The sequence below is a fragment of the Penicillium concentricum genome (assembly GCF_028827145.1).
Source record: "Penicillium concentricum strain IBT 3081 chromosome Unknown utg000003l_segment0_segment0, whole genome shotgun sequence".
Lineage (NCBI taxonomy): Eukaryota > Fungi > Ascomycota > Eurotiomycetes > Eurotiales > Aspergillaceae > Penicillium > Penicillium concentricum.
Window position 1 is genome coordinate 2560452 of NW_026622756.1, and position 16896 is coordinate 2577347.

Here is a 16896-nt window from a genome sequence, read left to right on the forward strand (position 1 = left end):
GCTCAACATGCAAAGATATTCACATATAACCCTACAACCCTAAGCTAAGAGGATCTAGTCCGAAGAAAGCGACAATAATGCAGGTAGTTAAGCTACCTTTTTTTTTTTTTGCAACGTCTCGCGCACACGTACATCCGTGTTGATGAATCTCCTTTCTCTCACTTCGTTCGTTTCAGGGCACATGACATAGGTGGGATCATATCCTTTGTAAATTACAGAAAATTGCTACACATCGATACCACCCCTTCTCCCCCTAAGCAACAGGATACTTCACCTATAAATGATTCTTGAACGACCTCCTACACTAACTAGGCTTGCAATATGGCCCCGAGACTCCCCCTCCAAGCTGCATCTCATCCGAGATATCATAGAGAGTCAGTCACTAACAACTACTTAAATGGCAGAAGAGGCCGAGTGCAGCAAGGTCACATCATAAATATTCGCAGAAACTTACGGCAGTTCGGCAGCGTCCACGCACCCCTAACTGGCATAGGTCGAAAACCAACCGTAACACCGCTAAGGATCGACGCACTCTGCGACCGCCTGTCGGAAAAACGGGGTCTGTATCTCGATTAGATGGCTGTCTTCCTCTGGGATGAATTTCGCACGAGGTTCCCACCCCCCGCGCCACACCGACACAACCCCGTAGTATCACTCAACTCATGCTCGAGGCTTCGCGCGATCATCTCTCGAAAAGCCCACCTTGTATCTCGACGAGATGGCGAATTTTCTGTGTGACCGATTCGTTCTTCAAGCTACCAAATCAAGCATCAGCCGCGCGCTTACGTCCAAAGGTTGCTTCCGCTATTACCCTGATCTGGCCTAACGCTACTTATTCCGCTTGTATATCTAGCTAGAGAATCTTAAAATAAGATTTTGAAAACGATTTAACAGACATTTCGAAAGACGACCAAAATGAAAAAGGACTATATATAAAGAGCGTTTGAGAAGAAGCATGTCAATAGGGCAAATCGATCTACCCGCAATGAGGGTATACCACAACTACCAATTCAAAGGCCCTTGGAACCACCAAGAAAGTCCCTATTCATAAACAATATATACACGAAGGATTCCGTCTAGCCAGTGTAGTGAGAGTAAGTACGTGCCGGTGACACCTGGAACCGGCTTATAAACGTATTAGTTAGAGTACTTGAATTACTTTTATTAAACGACTTTACGTACCTCGATGAACAAAGCTCTTTAGGCCACCTCTGCCATGATTTAGAGAACAAGCATGGCCAGTCTTCCAGTCATAACTGCCAGAATGCTCGACGAGAATCCAAACAGGAAAAATCGCGCCATAAGAGTATTTGTCGTGGATTGAACCAGGCTATGCAAAACACGGACGCCAACGTATGTCCAGGCAAGAATCGAATCCAGTTGGGCAATCTTGCCTCCACGGGCAACCGCCAGCGCTAAAGCGATCGCGTAGAATTGGGTTGGCTGTTCAAATAGATGGTTATAGTTATCTCGCTTCCAGCGCGCAGGGGCAGGCATCTGTGCGTCCATTTGGCTCTTGGTGGTCTGGTTTGTAACTTTGATTCTGTTGTAAACCGGAATGCAGACGGCGTACATCCATACTTCCATGACTAAGGTCCAGCCATTTAAGGCGGCGATAGGGCCTAGGAGGCCAGAAGCAGTGATGCTTGACATATCGAATGTATTCATGGAGATGAAAAAAAAAGAGTATAGCCTGTGATTTCAGTACAAAGGTACGACGCGTGGTTAACGGTTATATACGAGGCTTATAGCTCAGGCGCAGGATTTCAGCCCCTCGAATTCCGAAAAAAAATCATTACAAATAGCATGTTCGGACTTCGGTCGTAGCGGAATCCGCAAGGAACGAGCGCTAGGCGCTGGGGGAACGAAAAAAGGCAGTGGGGAAGCCAAGCCAACTTTAGTAAGGTCGAGAATAATGTCGACCCGAGAGGGTAAGCTGCCAAGGTGCCGACGTTTCTATTGCAGTGTGCCTAGTGAGTCCAGATTAGAGAGTCTGCCGAGTCAACAGAACGACATCTAGCTACTACCTCTGTACGGTAAATATCTCTCAATCAAACCGGGTCCATAAAAAGTGCATGGCCCGGCGGCAACGCTCGGCAGTCGGGACGAACCTAGCCTAACGCACGGCCCTTTGGCTAAGTATCTGATTCCCACGGCAGTCGGTAAAACTGGCTAGACTGTGCTCTAGCCCGCGTGTTATGCGTAACTCCCAAAGGAACGGTGAGCTAGTCCTTGGCCTCTCTCCAGCTTGACACCGCGAATCGCTTTCCCTGGAACTGAATCCTCGTAATAGCTCCACCTGCCTTTCCATAGGCCTACACATGTGACCCATTGGTACTTATCAACTAGAAAAAGTGCCTTACCAAGTAAGATGTGCACCTTTTTGATGTAGTGACAATATGTGATTTCCGAGTTCTGACAGACCTCGCAAAGCGTTGGGTTTGGGGTTTCCAATTTCTTTACCTGCCCACGGGTAACCCACCATAGAATAGTGAAGATCTACATGTAAACAAGGCAATCACTATGATTAGATTTACCTTATTGGCGATTTGCGTCCCATTTTTTTGTGTATGAGCCGCATTTGAATTCGTAACTGCATATGACTCGGACGTGCGGAGCTTCGGGAGTTCTTTGAAGCCGAAAAAAAAACAAGTAGTATAAAAGCTTGCAACCCAGAATTCAGAAGCATTCGGCGTCCCAAGCATGCCGAGCACGCTGCGGCGTTAAGATAACTTCGACGGGGTATCTTCTTTGAATTAAAAGAGTTGCGAAATTTCGTCTTCCAAAGCACCCTCCTCTGATTCTCATTCACTATGGCTGATCGCATCCTCCTAACTCTCGTTGCATTGACGACGTCGTTCGGTGGATATCTCGCCGACTGGAATGAAACTCATGTTTTCAATCCTCGATGGACCCCTCACGCGAAATTCCACAATGGACAAACTATGTCTATGGGCATGGTTCTCGGTCTCACGACTCTGTACTTCCTATATCGACCAAAACCTCAGTCTCTGTTTGCATCAACTCCTGCCGTTCAACAGACATTTGAAAGAGACTCCTTCGCTACAGGGGCATGGCTAGCAAGCCTTTACTGGATTACTCAATTGAGTGCCCTTTTTTATCCCGGTTCAAAGGCCATGGATCCCGAATTTGGTGACGGGAATCCTCAGGTCTACATTTGTGGAATACTACTCACTATGGTAGTGATCGGAACCTGGTTGGAGATGGGGAAATTGAAAAGGATCACAGAATCGAGAAGGGAGTGAGGTCAAATTTACTCTATCCAGTGTTACCAGGGCATATAATAATACAGTCTGACCGGGATTCCTGGGGTATAGCTAAAATTAGACTAGTGTGTTTCATAGGGGGAATGAAAGTCCAAGAGTGTTAAGAGGTAAATCTGATTTCGAATATTACTGTACTTGTAGGAACTAAGGTGCTCTATTATCATTACCCCAAGCATTGATAAAGTTATCATGTATTAGTATCTGTGTAAAAGAATACAATACGTTCATCGTCCGCCATAGCTGATTCGACTAGTCACCAGGTACTGTCGTGAAAATCAGTTTCCTATCCTTGCCATCCCTAAACTCCGTTTCCCATAAAAAAAAATTTCCTCGGTGTTAAACACGTGTGATGGGCCCTTAGACGAGGCGTGGCTTCGACTTGCGGAGACCGAAGGGATCACGAGGAGCAGGTCGCTTGCGGCGCTTAAACATGTTCTCAGAGGGGGCTGGTTCAGGATTGCTTCGATGGCAGCCACGCGTGCGTCGTCCTGTGCAGCACGTTTCTTCGCCTGGAACTCCTTGCGAAGAGCCTCACGGTCGGCGGCCTCCTCTTCCTCAGCTCGGCGGGTTTCCTCGTCGATTTCATCCTGGACGGTAGCAAGAGCAGCCTCGGCACCACCGGCTTCCTTGCGCTCGATACGGGCGTTGCGGGTGCGGATCTCGTCGAGGGCGTCGGCAACCTTCATCTCGCGCTTGGAATCAAGCATCTTGTCCTCGAGCTCGGCCATCTTGTCACGCTCCATCTGTTCCTCCTTCTCGCCATGCTGTTTCTCAAGTCGGTCCAGAGTCTGCTCCTCGGTTTCGTCATTGTACTTCTCGTCTGTGTTGTTGCGCCAGACTTCGTAGTTTCGCTTCGCACCGCGCTCACACTGGTAGTCATTGTCTGGGTAAGATGTCAGCTTCAGTAGAGTCTTTCATTGGGGTATGTCTTCATGGGACTGAACTTACTCTTGGGGTCAGTGCGGAAGGTGATCTCACCGCTGCAGCGGGTGCAACGAATGTAGAATCGGAAAATCTGGACTGAAAGGTATCGCTCCTCGAGAGTTTCCTTCCGGGCATTGAACTTGCGACCCTTAGGAATGTATTCACCGCAGTGGGTACATTTCATGGAAAAAGGCGTCATCAGACGGCTCGCCGAAAGCTTGGGCCCGTTGCCATCCTTGCGAGAACGCTTAGACGAGCGCTCGATCGCCGAGGGATCGAAATCCGGGGGGTAATACTTGGATAAAACCTTTCGTTCAGCCATCTTGTCGTAGGTAGTTGTAAAAGAATGAAGTAGAAACTCAAACTCACTTTGGACTCGGGGAACTTAGTTCGTTCCATTATGGCGCGATAAGAGATTACGTTGGAGCGATAAGCGAGTCACGTGGCGATAAGTCACCCCAAGGTCAACCCGTGGACGCCCCCGTGGACGAAGTACAGAAAAGCGCATGAGGAACGCGCCGGTAGCTCCTTCCTAGAGCTACCCGCGCCTTCCTATTCGGTTTATACTCGAGAGTCTTTATATCATCTTGATCCTTTAGATGCCTATCCTTATGACCTATCTGTGGGGATTAACGGATTGATTGTTTGAACGGGGGAACTGAATATTGGGTTTCGTAGACCCTTACATTAAGGTACAGAGTCGTGCCTATGTTCATAAATGCATGAAACAGCAGATTCCAGATAGAGTATATTCTATATAGAGCTTACCTGATCACAATATATTAACCTTGGCTATAACTCTTGCGGGTTTTTCTTTCAGGTTGTAGGGTAGAGGGCATGCACGGGCCACTTTCAAAATAGACCCAAAGTTACCCGCCATTGTTTAAGCTCCTTCTAGGTTGTCTTCTTGAATTCTTTTTCTTACGTCGTTATGGAAAGGTTCCTACGCTCCTGGCGACAAGACGCGCTAAATCGTGGTCAGCATGATTCCGCAATCTATATTGGGGACAAAGTCCTAGCACTCACCAGTAAGGACAGACACCAGATGTGGATAGATATACAATACTGACTGGTTGCCAAAGACAGTGATTCTGACGCCTTTTGGCTGGCTCAAGTACACTTTTCAAATAACAACTTCACACGTGCCCTGGCTCTTCTCTCCCGCAAGGATCTCGTTTCTCGAAGCACCGCCTGTCGCTATCTTGCTGCGCACTGCTACATCAAACAGAATCAATTCGAACAAGCCCTCTCCATTCTCGGCGAACACAATCCCACGGATCTCATTCGGAACAACCACACCCGGCGCAAGATCCAACACCAAAGCCATGTCACACTGCGTAACGGGAAGAGCGCGACCCCGCGCAGTGATCGGGCGGAGGAGCGAGAACGGGAGGATGCCAATAATGTCCGGTTTGAAGCCGCCATGTGTTATTTACGGGGACTCTGCTTCGCCAAGCAGAATGCGTTTGATCGTGCCCGGGACTGTTACAAGGATGCCGTGCGCATCGACGTGCAGTGTTTTGAAGCATTTGACCAACTCATGAAGAATTCCCTCATGTCTCCCACGGAGGAATTGGAATTCCTAGAATCACTAGACTTTGATTCTGTCTCATCGCCCGATCCTATGATGGCGCAGGAAGCCGCCCATTTTACGAAGATGCTTTACACCACCCGTCTCTCAAAATACTCCTCCCCCACCATACTCTCCGATGCCACAGAAACCCTCTCCACACATTATAATCTTGCAGAGAACCCGGATATCCTCTTATCCCGCGCCGAGGCTCTGTATACGCAATGTCGATTTGCAGAAGCTCTGGAATTGACGTCCTCCATCCTCTCCACATCTCAATCAACCGACCTGACCTCCACAAATCCCAGCATTCCGGCCCAAAACAACTTGGGCCATGCTCCAGCCATTTATCCCCTCCACTTGGCTTGTCTTTACGAGACCGGTGCCACGAATGCTCTATTCTTACTTTCTCACATGCTCGCGGATCACTCCCCCGAGGAGCCTTACACATACTTGGCAATCGGAGTCTACTATCTCTCGGTATCCAAGGTGGCCGAGGCGCGACGCTTCTTCTCAAAGGCCTCATTGCTGGATCCCCATTCAGCCCCGGCTTGGATTGGATTCGCGCACACCTTTGCCGCAGAAGGTGAACATGATCAAGCTATCGCGGCGTACAGCACTGCCGCTCGACTTTTCCAGGGCAGTCATCTCCCCCAGCTCTTCTTAGGAATGCAACATCTTGCCCTAAATAACATGTCTCTGGCGCACGAGTATCTATGTGCTGCCCACGCTATGTCGACTGGAGCTGCCCCGGGCTCTGTGCCTTCCCTGACACCCAATCCGTCAGGGATTGTCTCCGCCGTCGGTGGGGACCCACTGGTTCTCAACGAGCTTGGAGTTGTCTTTTACCATCAGAATCATCTTGGTGGCGCCGTCGAATTGTTTGGGCAAGCACTGGCACTTGCTACTACTCTCCATTGCGAACCTAGTGCCTGGGTAGCTACACGTGCGAATCTGGGTCATGCCTTCCGTCGCATGGGCCGTCTGTCCGAGTCCCTTCGTGAATTTGATGAATGTCTTCGTGTGGGCGCAGGAGGGAGCAGCATGGGCTACTCGCCGTTTTTGGGTGGCGGTACTGGCGGCTCAGCGGCGATCGCAACCGCATCTGGGGTTGGGGGCTACGAAGATCGGGGGCTGACGGGCTCTCTTCATACCTCTCGTGGCCTTGTGTTACTAGAGTTGGGACGAACCACGGACGCGGTGACTGCGTTGCATGAGGCCGTGCGTGTACTTGGGGCGAGTGGCGGCGGCGATGCAGCCGGGGGTGCTGGTGTGGCCGGTACATTACTTTCACGTGCACTTGAGCTGTGGGCCTTGGAGGGGCGACAAAAGGATCGCACGGCTTTTGAGGAAACCATGCGGGAGTCTAGTGCAGCCTCTAAACGCCGGGGATCTAATCGGTCTCGTGAACACAAGGGTAAAGAGCGAGTTGCGGCGGAAGAGATGTCTCGCCGACGTGCACGTCAAGAACCCTTTGTGGAAGAATGGACGGACGAGGTGCCACATGTCGCCACGCCCCCGGCTGAAGATGAAAAGGTTGAAATGGATCTTGATGAGGAGGCTGACGGGCTTTTACGCCGAGCTCTCGGCCGTGTACGACAGAGTCGACAACGTCGACCAGCAGTACCTGCCACCCCAGACATGGATGCTGAGAGGCCTGCTCCATCCAGTGGCCGCAGTCGGGGGATACGACATGGTCGGAGTCACTCTGGACAATGACGAGGCTTATGAATCCTGGGCCCTCTAGGTGAAATTTTGCGTTATTTTTCATGCATTGCAGCGGGCGTTTCTGTGTCGGGGAAATTGGCTTGGATTGGGCAATTGGGTGCATGTCATACTAGAAGATCAAGCAGATATTGTTAGACACATTGCTTATACTTGTTTCTAGGAGAACATGGTAACTCTGTTCAAACACCTGACTTCATCCCATATTTGGGACTATCTTTTTATAGTACTCTATAACATCCTATCAGATAGAGGGATATATATTAAGAGATATATCATAATTGAGAATATATAGCCGATCAATACCTATAGGTATATTCCAACTAGACAAGGTTCCCCAGAGCCCCAAGCCACCCAAGCCAGGAAAAAAGAGGGTTCACGCTTGTAGTCTTGGCATTGGTCTCTTTTGTTTTCTTTTTCGACCTCAATACTATTTTTCTACTCTTTTTCATCTCTCTCTCTCTCTCTCTCTCTCTCTCTCTCTCTCTGTGTGTATATATCGGAGCATTATTCCTGTCCAACCAATCTAATGATGTCAACCCAATCAAAAAAGAACATCTTTAAAATGTCAGAAACCAAAAGAAAAACGATGACGCCGCTCCCCCCACTGGGGCCAGGCTGAGGCTTGCCAATCCGTTGGTATTTGGGGGCTTAGGGGGCGATCATCCAAAGTCGCCCATCATTGCCTCTTCCGGGGTTGTTTCAGGGCTACCTTGATCGGCGCCCCTTCTCTCTTTCCTTTCCAGGTCCTTTTCATTCTTTTAAGACAGATACTCTATACACTTAGATAATCCCAGATCACTCCCAGATCACTCCCAGATCACTCCCAGATCATGCCGTGCCAGTCTGCATGTACACCATGACAGCCTCATTTCCTATCCGTCCGCGCCGCGGCTTGTCGCTGCTGTGCGTCATAACCGCATTTAGCTTCAGCGTCGTCATGGTGATTTGGTTTGGCATGAACTCCGACAGAGAATACATCCACCCCATGCTCACTCAGTTAATCCCCGCCGGACACTGCGCATGCGAATCATCTACCACCTTCCAATGCTCGACATGCCTCACCTGTCCCGAACCGGCCTTTCAAGAAGAATTATCCCCCGCTTGGTCCTTTGAATACGCTCGCGACGGTCGCAATGAAGCCCTTAGCGACAGCCAGTGCAAAGCTGCCTTCCCCGGTCTATTCGAGGATATCGCGCGTGGAGGCAAATTCTGGTCTTCGCACGGTCGCTTATCGTCGGCCGAACTCGATGCGATCACAATCCAACATGGTATGGCGCGCGCTTTCATCTCCAGTGGTCAATTATATGTGGTCACGGCGAGATCTAAGGGCGAGGACCATCGACGCAAAATTCTGGGGACGTTAAGCTCAATCCATCGTGCGCTGGCCGCCGACCCGAGACAAGCTTTCAGACGTGATATTGAATTTGTTTTCTCGGTGGAAGATAAGGTCGACGATGTGACCAACTCTGAATGGCCGGTTTGGGTCTTTTCGCGCACGCCCACTGAACAAGGGGTTTGGCTCATGCCAGATTTCAGTTTCTGGGCTTGGGATAACCGCGATAATTACATGGGGCCGTATGACCAGGTGGTGGAACGAATCAAGCGAATGGATATTCCCTGGTCTCAGAAAACGCCTCAGTTGGTCTGGCGGGGCAAGCCCAGTTTTGCGCCAAAATTGCGACGCGCGTTGATGGAGGCCGCTAGAGACAAATCGTGGGGCGATGTCAAGCAGGTTGATTGGCATACTGGTTCCAACGTGCTCAGGATGGAAGATCATTGCCATTACATGTTTATTGCGCATGTTGAAGGTGAGTTCAATTTTTATTTTGTATGGGACATGGGCCACCAGCTGACACTATTTAGGTCGCTCTTATTCGGCTTCCTTAAAATACCGACAGGCCTGTAATTCCGTCATTGTCGCACACAAACTTCAATTCATCCAGCATCACCACTATCTCCTAGTGGCAGATGGTCCTAATCAAAACTACGTTGAGGTCGAGCGCGACTTCAGCGACTTATCTGAAAAGATGGAACCCCTGGTCGCCAACACCGAAGTCGCGCAGCGCATCGCCAACAACAGCGTTACGACCTTCCGTGAGCGATATCTCACCCCCGCCGCTGAAGCCTGCTACTGGCGGTCTCTGTTCGATGGCTACGCCAATGTGTGGAACGGCACCGTCGAGCAGTGGTCCAAAAGGGAGGAACGCGAACGAGGCCTTCGATACGAATCGTTTGTCCTTCTGGAGAGCGTGAAAATGTACGAATTCGATGCTGCTGTCACTGAACAATGGCAGGCCATATTATGATACGCAACCAGGATACGGCAGACTACATACAACCTACAATAATGTGTTAATACCTGATGTCTTGGGACGAGACCAGGATAGATGCGTCCGGTGATTTTTTTGAAGGCGTTTCGGGGTCGACTTTCCCCCATGTGATACCACGAGAGCGATTATCTTAGGCAATTGAACGGACAATTTAGCGGTCGTTTGATCGTATTTCATTCTGACAATCCTCCTTTCATTATAGAGTGTTTCTCTATCTTCTCCTCGTATACACTCATTCCGGCCATATTGTTACTAACCCATCTGATACTCGCGAGATCAGCCATTTGCACCTCGATCCTTAACTCTGAACCAGTCTCTTCATTCACTTCAGCTCGGTCAAAAGAACCCGACAACCCAGCGGCGCCAGAATCCCACCCTGTTCAAATCAGCACATACTCAATACCCAGAAACAGAACCAGGGACTGAAAAACATACCGGCGTCATCTTCAACCGATACCCAGGATCAACAACCCAACTAACCCTTCCAAGTAAAACAAACAACAAAATCTTTACCTGCAACAACGCAAACCCCTGCCCAAGACACTTCCGCTTATGGGCATTAAACGGAATATAAGTCCCCTTAACAGTCTCCCTCCGAAACCTCCCCTGCATCTCCTCAACACTTTCCCCCACCTCTCAGCCCGGAACTCTCGCGCATCATCACCCCATACAGCAGGATTACTATGCACCGCCCACGCATTCCATCCCACAAACGTCCCCCTCGCAATAGGAAGTTCACCACCCAACATCGCAGGCTGCAATGCAACACGGTTAATCAGCTGACAAACAGGCGGGAAAAGACGAAGTAGTTCCAATACCACAGCTGTGAGGTACGGGAGACTATTGATGATTTCCTGTGATGGATTCGGATGTGTCTTTGCGGTTTCAAGTATCTCAGCCCGTAGTCGATCCTGGATGTCGATTCTTGTGCCCAGTTGCCAGAACATTGAGGTTACGAGTTGTTGGGCGTTTTCGTGCGCGGTCAGGAAGGTTATTTTTAGATTGTCTCGGAATTGTTTCTCGGTTATGAGACCGGATTTGTAGGCTTTGCCTAGCATGTGTGAGACCATTTCTTCGGTGGTTAGTTTGGTTTCATTGCGCTTGTGGAGCATTGTCATTATCTTTTCGTAGAGACGGTTGTCGAATTCGTGCATTATGTTGTAGGCACGTTTGCGGGATGGGAGGAGCCAGGGGAAATGGTCGAGATCTGGGAAACTGAAGTACATTGGTTTGAAGAGGGTTGCTTTGATGATGGATTGGAGGGATTCGATTCGGACGGTGCCGTTTGGTTGGCCCAGGCTCTGACAGATGGTTAGTTCAAGTTTCAGCTGTACAAGTATTGAAAATTGGATATTCGTTGCAAAGAGGACGAGGTAGATATTGATACCTTAAACTCCAAATCCAAAAAGTTCTCTCCCATAACATCCACAGCCCATTTCTGTACATCATCATTAACCAAAATCCCTCTATCAATCCCAGTACCCTTCTGCAACTCAATCAAAACATCAACCAACTTCCTCGACTGTTTCAACAAAGAACTCGTCTCAAAAGCCTTCTTCTGCAATCCCGCCTTCATGATCCCTGTATAAAGTCTCCAATTCTCCCCATGCGCATTGATAATATTATCACCCACAAGCGTCGCAATAACAGCATGCGGGATCTTAATCTGACTCCCTGCTTTCGCGTATAGCTGTTCATTACGGAACATATCGGTTAACCAATCCGGTCTTGAAACGAGGATACTCCATCGTCCGCCGAACCAGACTAACACGGCACCGTGTTTCTCTAGGGGTGTTCGGAACCAGCGTTCGTATATCTCATCTTGGCCCATTGAGGACCAGAGGCCAAGGATTGAGACGTATATTGGGATTCGAGGGAGGTTCGGGAGGGTTCGGGGGATGTGGAGGTACCAGGTTAGGAAGAGGATGGGGGGAGGAGGAGGGTTAGGAGGGTGGAGAGGATTGTCATTTTGACGATGGGTTTGGAAGGATTGGGATGGGATATGGTATTGTCTTGATGGTACTATATAACGTATCTTGGTGTCTATGTTTGGTGCTCTGTGCCCTAATTGATGCAACTGCTGTCAGCGGAAGTCAAAACGCTAGTACGGATGACACACTGTCCACCGTGACTTTCTTTGGTCACATTTCTACTGGGGTTTACTGCTAGGTGGCGTTGGTTCTGGAGTAGAATTTGGTATATTGGGGTTGAAATACGTGGCTTGTGTTTCTGTGTGGTAAGAGATATATATTGCAACGTGCCAAGCGTAAAAATGTGCTATAATCTTCTTCCTTGATGTTCTCTTGTCGCCTGAACCCAGTAGAACCTACTATTGTCTACAAGGTAACTCGGTTGCAATGCCATCAATAGTGGTGAAATCCCCTCAAAACGGAGGTTATAGGATGTGGCGTTGGGAGGAAACTTAAGGATGTGGGCATGTGGCCGAGTTCGCATTGACTAGGCGATTCCTCATTAGGAATTATGTCCTCACTCCAAATTGGAGTGACACTTGATCTCTGCAAGTTTACCTCCGGGCGACGGAATCCTTTATATCAACTCTTGTTCCATAGCTACTGATGGTTTTAGACTACCTACTCTTGGTCTTGATATAGTGCTTCTGTGGTGCTTTTTCTGTTAGACCCGAAGCTGGCTATAAAAACCCCCAAAACGGTCTGCTTTTGTATGGAATACTTCATATGCAGAGGTTCCAGTTCGCTCAGATGATGACAGCTTCGATTTAATTGCTTTCTTACGCGGCCTCGATTGGTAAATAAGTCATCACAAATCTACTTGGCATTTTGGAAAGAGACCCCTTGTCATAGAAGATACAGGTACTCGATAGCTTACTTCTATATTATATCTATTCGGAATGTACCACCTAGAATGAACCTTTAGGTAGTATGATATTACTCAAAGGGAATCACGTCCTTTCTCAGATAGAGACCAGAGGTTTGTTTCCAATATAGAGTTGAGATGTATGCTAAAGGCAAAATAATATCAAGTGTAGTTGAAAAGAAATCTGATATGAACAATTCATTATTAACCCTGCGACTACAGTCGCACATGCACCAAGATCCTGTAGTGTAGGCGTGATCTAGACTCCTGCTAGAAGCGTAGCAGACAGCAAAAACCCGTAAAATACAGTGGCTATCATGGCAATAGCATTCAAATGGATAGCCATTGCATGATTTCTCGCGAAGTTCCGGTTAGCCTGATGCACCTTTGACCCATCGGAGTCAGCATCAGTGCTCTCACTTTCTGTAGGTAAAATGAGTATTAGACGTGTAATTAAAATGAGACGTATCAAGATAAACTCACCTTGTAGAGCCCTTCTGACCAACATCGCAGTGGTCGTCCGAGGCCCGTAGACGAACCAATTCAGACATCCAGTCAATCCAGCGATAGCAAGAGGAGCTACACTCCATGGATTCTGAACGAGTGAAAAGATGCTGTATGGTGGGTGTGTGGCTACCGTCAGCGCGGTGAGTCCGACTTGCGTTCCGAAGTAGATTGGGAAGAGGCGCTTTTGGAGGACGATGAACTCCTTCATTGGTAATACTTGGTAGCATATTTTCGTATTGATGAAGCTCTGTATGTGGTTAGTCACGAGACCGCTTGCCTTTTTTGAGAGACAAGGGACGTACCTGATAGAGCTCTGTTCCGAGGAGAGCGCCATAGGAGAGAAGGTGATATGGGAGGAGGTTGCCCACTGTTTTGAGAAAAGAGTCCATTCTGTCACTCTCTGTCACGTTCTGAAAGAATAAGAGTTGCTGTGACTGAGAAATTAGAAGAGAAGACAGTGAGAGTAGTTGGGGTGGCACGGCCTATGCCTAAAGTTGGGCTTGGCGGCTTAGTTGAGATGTCGACCAAGTCAAGGCTGATGGACGTTAGTTTTAATAAGTTGCAGTTGCAGCCAAGATACACTTAGATACTTGTTGGCTCACGCAACTTGATTGGTTGTAGTCACATCATGTCGATATTAGCTGATTTTATATACTATAATACAAATACTCTATGCTCAGTTGCTTCATATTATACTGGATGGGCTCAAAAGATATTTTTCTATCTCCTACCATAATCCAGGCATCAAGTCACTTGCGGGATAATTCATCTGCATCACGCAGTTACACAAAGAGAGTTTTGTTCCAGAATCCAATCCAGCGACAAACAAAACCGGATCTTCCGCGAGTCCCTACGGCTGGATCTCACATGCATCTATCCCGGGAGGACGGATGAGCGGTCACGTAGGCACATGGCAGTGCCCTAAGTCCACGAAGGAAGTCCGTTGAGACTCTGTACTGTTGGACCGACGGGACTTGGCCTGAGTGTCAATTCTGTGTCCATTCTGTGCCATCCATGACGCCATTGCGTAGATGACTACTTCGTGAGGTGTTTAGCGCCATATCTCGGACTATTCAACCAATTCAGAAGGTAATGTAACGTCTCCAAAACCCAGAGTAAGAGCTTCTATAAGATAACTGGCGGTTTAGTTCAACCCCCCGGAGGATATTCAGCGTGAGCTCGTTCTTGCGGGATCAAAGGGCCAAGGAACGACGTGTCTTATTTTTAGACTTCACATTGGGTCAAGTTGTACTAGCTGTACCAGCCTCTCACCACAGCCCTGGCCTCCCTGTCTTGCGGTAAACTGTTTATGAGCAGTCTGGAGATCAATGAAATCCAATAGGAAATTGTCTGGTTTCTTCTCAGCTTGAACACAACATCAATATTGCACTTGCCACGTGTGGTCCGTGTAATCAAGTAGGATAACGGCTGAATTCGGACATGCCCGAGCCTACAAGATACCTCGACGCCACATGTGACTTGAAGTATAAGTAGGCGGGGATAAGAATCCAAAGTACCGGGGCCAAGTAGGTTACTGGGGGGAAAGGTAACACGGTCTTGCCATGCCAAGGGGTCTAAAACAAGGGTAGCGGGCTCAGATACACGAGTCCATGAGCCAAGGTGGATCAGAGCGGAGGGTTTCATCGAGTTTGCCGAATCCCAGGCTGTTGGAAAGGAATGAGAGAATCCAGGGCGGCGCCATGTCCATGCACACGTCCAGGCCGGGAATAGCCTCTGATTACACCACCTCGTACAACCATCCTGAAACCTTCTCCCAGAATACCCAACTCTGCACAAGGGCCCTGTAGAAGAGTTGACTAGCTGAGAAAGGCAGGTAGTTTGATGTGTCCAGAACGGCATAACGCGGCTGAAAAGGCGGAGGTTGAATCATGGCTTTCAAATCAGATTGCTGATCACCGAACATCCGTTGTACAGGCTGAGTGACACAGTGAGATCAGGCGTGATTTTCCCTCGTGGGCGCACGGCCTGTATAAAGCAAAGAGAGGCTGACGGCGATGGTTCAGTTTTGGTTCTGAGTTCTTGTGCTGAACATCGCTCGAAACATCTGCAGAAATTTATATGAGATATGCAATATCCTCGAACAAGATAATATTTGTCAAAGCTATAACACAACAAACCTTTGCAAGATGAAGATGGAAGATCAGTCTAGTCCTAAGGACGAGGATATCCTCAGCCAAACACAAGATCCGTTGGAAAGAAGGAGATTGCAGAACCGCCTTTCTCAAAGAAACCACCGTAAGATATTGCCCTAACCGAGAAGATAGGTTTGGAACTGACATAACCCAGGTCGCAAGATTAGAGAGCGCATTGCAAAGCTTCAAGAGCGCGTCATCGCCAACGAACTCAGAGCGGCAGCTTCTCTCAACGGATGGGACCAGGCGTATAATCCTTCACTTTTTCCAAGGTCGCACTCGGCTTCCTCAGAGAACGAACTCGGGTTTACCTTGCGAGATGTCTCCCCTCTAATCCCAGACCAGTGTTCTTCATTCATGCCGTCATACCCCCTATTCTCGCACTCGTGGCCAAACGACTTCAATACATTCCCACAAAATGGGTATCCGGCCGACCTCTCCCAATTTACTGGAGTCAGTGAAACAAGTCCGATATCTCCTATCACGAGCGCTCCATCTCAACAAAACCACAGCATGTCACCGTCAAACTCTGGTATCGGCGGCGAGACATACCGAGAAATGATAGGAACCCCAGAGACCGTGATACCAGACTCCTTGTCTACATCAGCGCCCAATCAGCCGCTGTACTACGTTGCGACTGGTTAGTACTCCAGCTACACGGTATGTAAATTATCGGGTGAACAAAATAACTGACAAAGAGCAGAAGCTGCATTGCCTCAAATCATCCAGGTCATCAACACCATGTCTCCCGAATACAAAGTGATCGTTCTGGTTCCTCCAGAGTCACCGGCATCGGCTTCCATACCTTCGTTCCCGTCACCGACCTCTCCCTATGGTGCTGGTTCTGGTCATAACGGGTCGGATCATGGTCCTGCAGTACAGCAGCTTAACTCACAAAATATGAGCTGTCCGTGCTATCCTCACAATATCCACTCTGTGCCTCCTGCGCAGTCCACTTCAATGCTATGGATGGGCGGGGGCTTATATGCGCAATCGTGTCCTTTGCATAAGGTGGCGAATCCAGTGCCCCAGAGGGGAGCTTTTCCTATTAGGATGCTGTGAGTGTGTTGTAGTAGTGTACAAAGATAGAGATGATAGGGCAGGGGCCGAGAGTGGGATATATACAAAGAGTGGGTATGGATAAATTGTGCATATATCATGGTTTATACTACCTAGAGAACAATACTTATGGGTTTCATCGAGACTGTATTTTGATAGAGCGAATCTTAGATAATAGAGAGCGAGAAGAGAGAAACTACTGGGTTGACTGTAGAAATGGGGATACTTGCGGCATAGATTGAATCGGAAGACACCCAACGAGCATAAGGTAAAATGTGAAACTATTAAACACAAGCGATATGCTTCACGGGCAGATTTAGAGATTGAGCAAAAGAACAAAAGGGAAGAATCAAAGTTTACAAGTACGACTGACCAGGCATGGAAGATATTCGGAGATACCAGTGGAATCTATTGGATATTGCATTGAAGACTTGTGTAATTGCTTCAATACTTGGCAAATTCTCAAACATAAGCCAAATATGCGAGTATGAAAACGAGTGACC

The 16896-nt window shown here is 48.5% G+C and overlaps 8 protein-coding genes across 8 annotated transcripts; 4 read left to right on the top strand and 4 right to left on the bottom strand.

Moving 5' to 3' along the window:
* Positions 1-1221: 1221 nt before the first annotated feature.
* N7517_008807 (MAPEG family protein) lies at positions 1222-1653 on the bottom strand (the record flags this gene model as incomplete). Its single annotated transcript, XM_056726536.1, has 1 exon — positions 1222-1653. One exon carries the CDS (start codon positions 1651-1653, stop codon positions 1222-1224), a length of 432 nt encoding a protein of 143 aa, XP_056577387.1.
* A 1160-nt stretch (positions 1654-2813) lies between these two features.
* On the top strand, positions 2814-3266 carry N7517_008808 (uncharacterized protein; the record flags this gene model as incomplete). The annotated part of the gene is made up of 1 exon (XM_056726537.1): positions 2814-3266. The coding sequence occupies one exon, from the start codon at positions 2814-2816 to the stop codon at positions 3264-3266; it is 453 nt and encodes a 150-aa protein (XP_056577388.1).
* A 296-nt stretch (positions 3267-3562) lies between these two features.
* N7517_008809 (Saf4/Yju2 family protein) lies at positions 3563-4533 on the bottom strand (the record flags this gene model as incomplete). The annotated part of the gene is made up of 2 exons (XM_056726538.1): positions 3563-4170; positions 4236-4533. The coding sequence occupies 2 exons, from the start codon at positions 4531-4533 to the stop codon at positions 3563-3565; spliced, it is 906 nt and encodes a 301-aa protein (XP_056577389.1).
* A 609-nt stretch (positions 4534-5142) lies between these two features.
* On the top strand, positions 5143-7500 carry N7517_008810 (anaphase promoting complex subunit CDC16; the record flags this gene model as incomplete). Its single annotated transcript, XM_056726539.1, has 2 exons — positions 5143-5239; positions 5294-7500. 2 exons carry the CDS (start codon positions 5143-5145, stop codon positions 7498-7500), a joined length of 2304 nt encoding a protein of 767 aa, XP_056577390.1.
* An 865-nt stretch (positions 7501-8365) lies between these two features.
* On the top strand, positions 8366-9815 carry N7517_008811 (uncharacterized protein; the record flags this gene model as incomplete). The annotated part of the gene is made up of 2 exons (XM_056726540.1): positions 8366-9317; positions 9373-9815. The coding sequence occupies 2 exons, from the start codon at positions 8366-8368 to the stop codon at positions 9813-9815; spliced, it is 1395 nt and encodes a 464-aa protein (XP_056577391.1).
* A 346-nt stretch (positions 9816-10161) lies between these two features.
* xanG (cytochrome P450 monooxygenase xanG) lies at positions 10162-11859 on the bottom strand (the record flags this gene model as incomplete). Its single annotated transcript, XM_056726541.1, is given in 4 exon segments — positions 10162-10215; positions 10275-10461; positions 10473-11140; positions 11227-11859. Coding segments are annotated over 4 exon segments (1542 nt in total), but the record flags the coding sequence as incomplete, so codon positions are not given.
* A 1074-nt stretch (positions 11860-12933) lies between these two features.
* N7517_008813 (DUF4149 domain-containing protein) lies at positions 12934-13570 on the bottom strand (the record flags this gene model as incomplete). The annotated part of the gene is made up of 3 exons (XM_056726542.1): positions 12934-13097; positions 13158-13428; positions 13484-13570. 3 exons carry the CDS (start codon positions 13568-13570, stop codon positions 12934-12936), a joined length of 522 nt encoding a protein of 173 aa, XP_056577393.1.
* Positions 13571-15328: 1758 nt separating this feature from the next.
* On the top strand, positions 15329-16396 carry xanC (transcription factor xanC; the record flags this gene model as incomplete). The annotated part of the gene is made up of 3 exons (XM_056726543.1): positions 15329-15437; positions 15489-15974; positions 16038-16396. 3 exons carry the CDS (start codon positions 15329-15331, stop codon positions 16394-16396), a joined length of 954 nt encoding a protein of 317 aa, XP_056577394.1.
* Between the last annotated feature and the right edge of the window lie 500 nt (positions 16397-16896).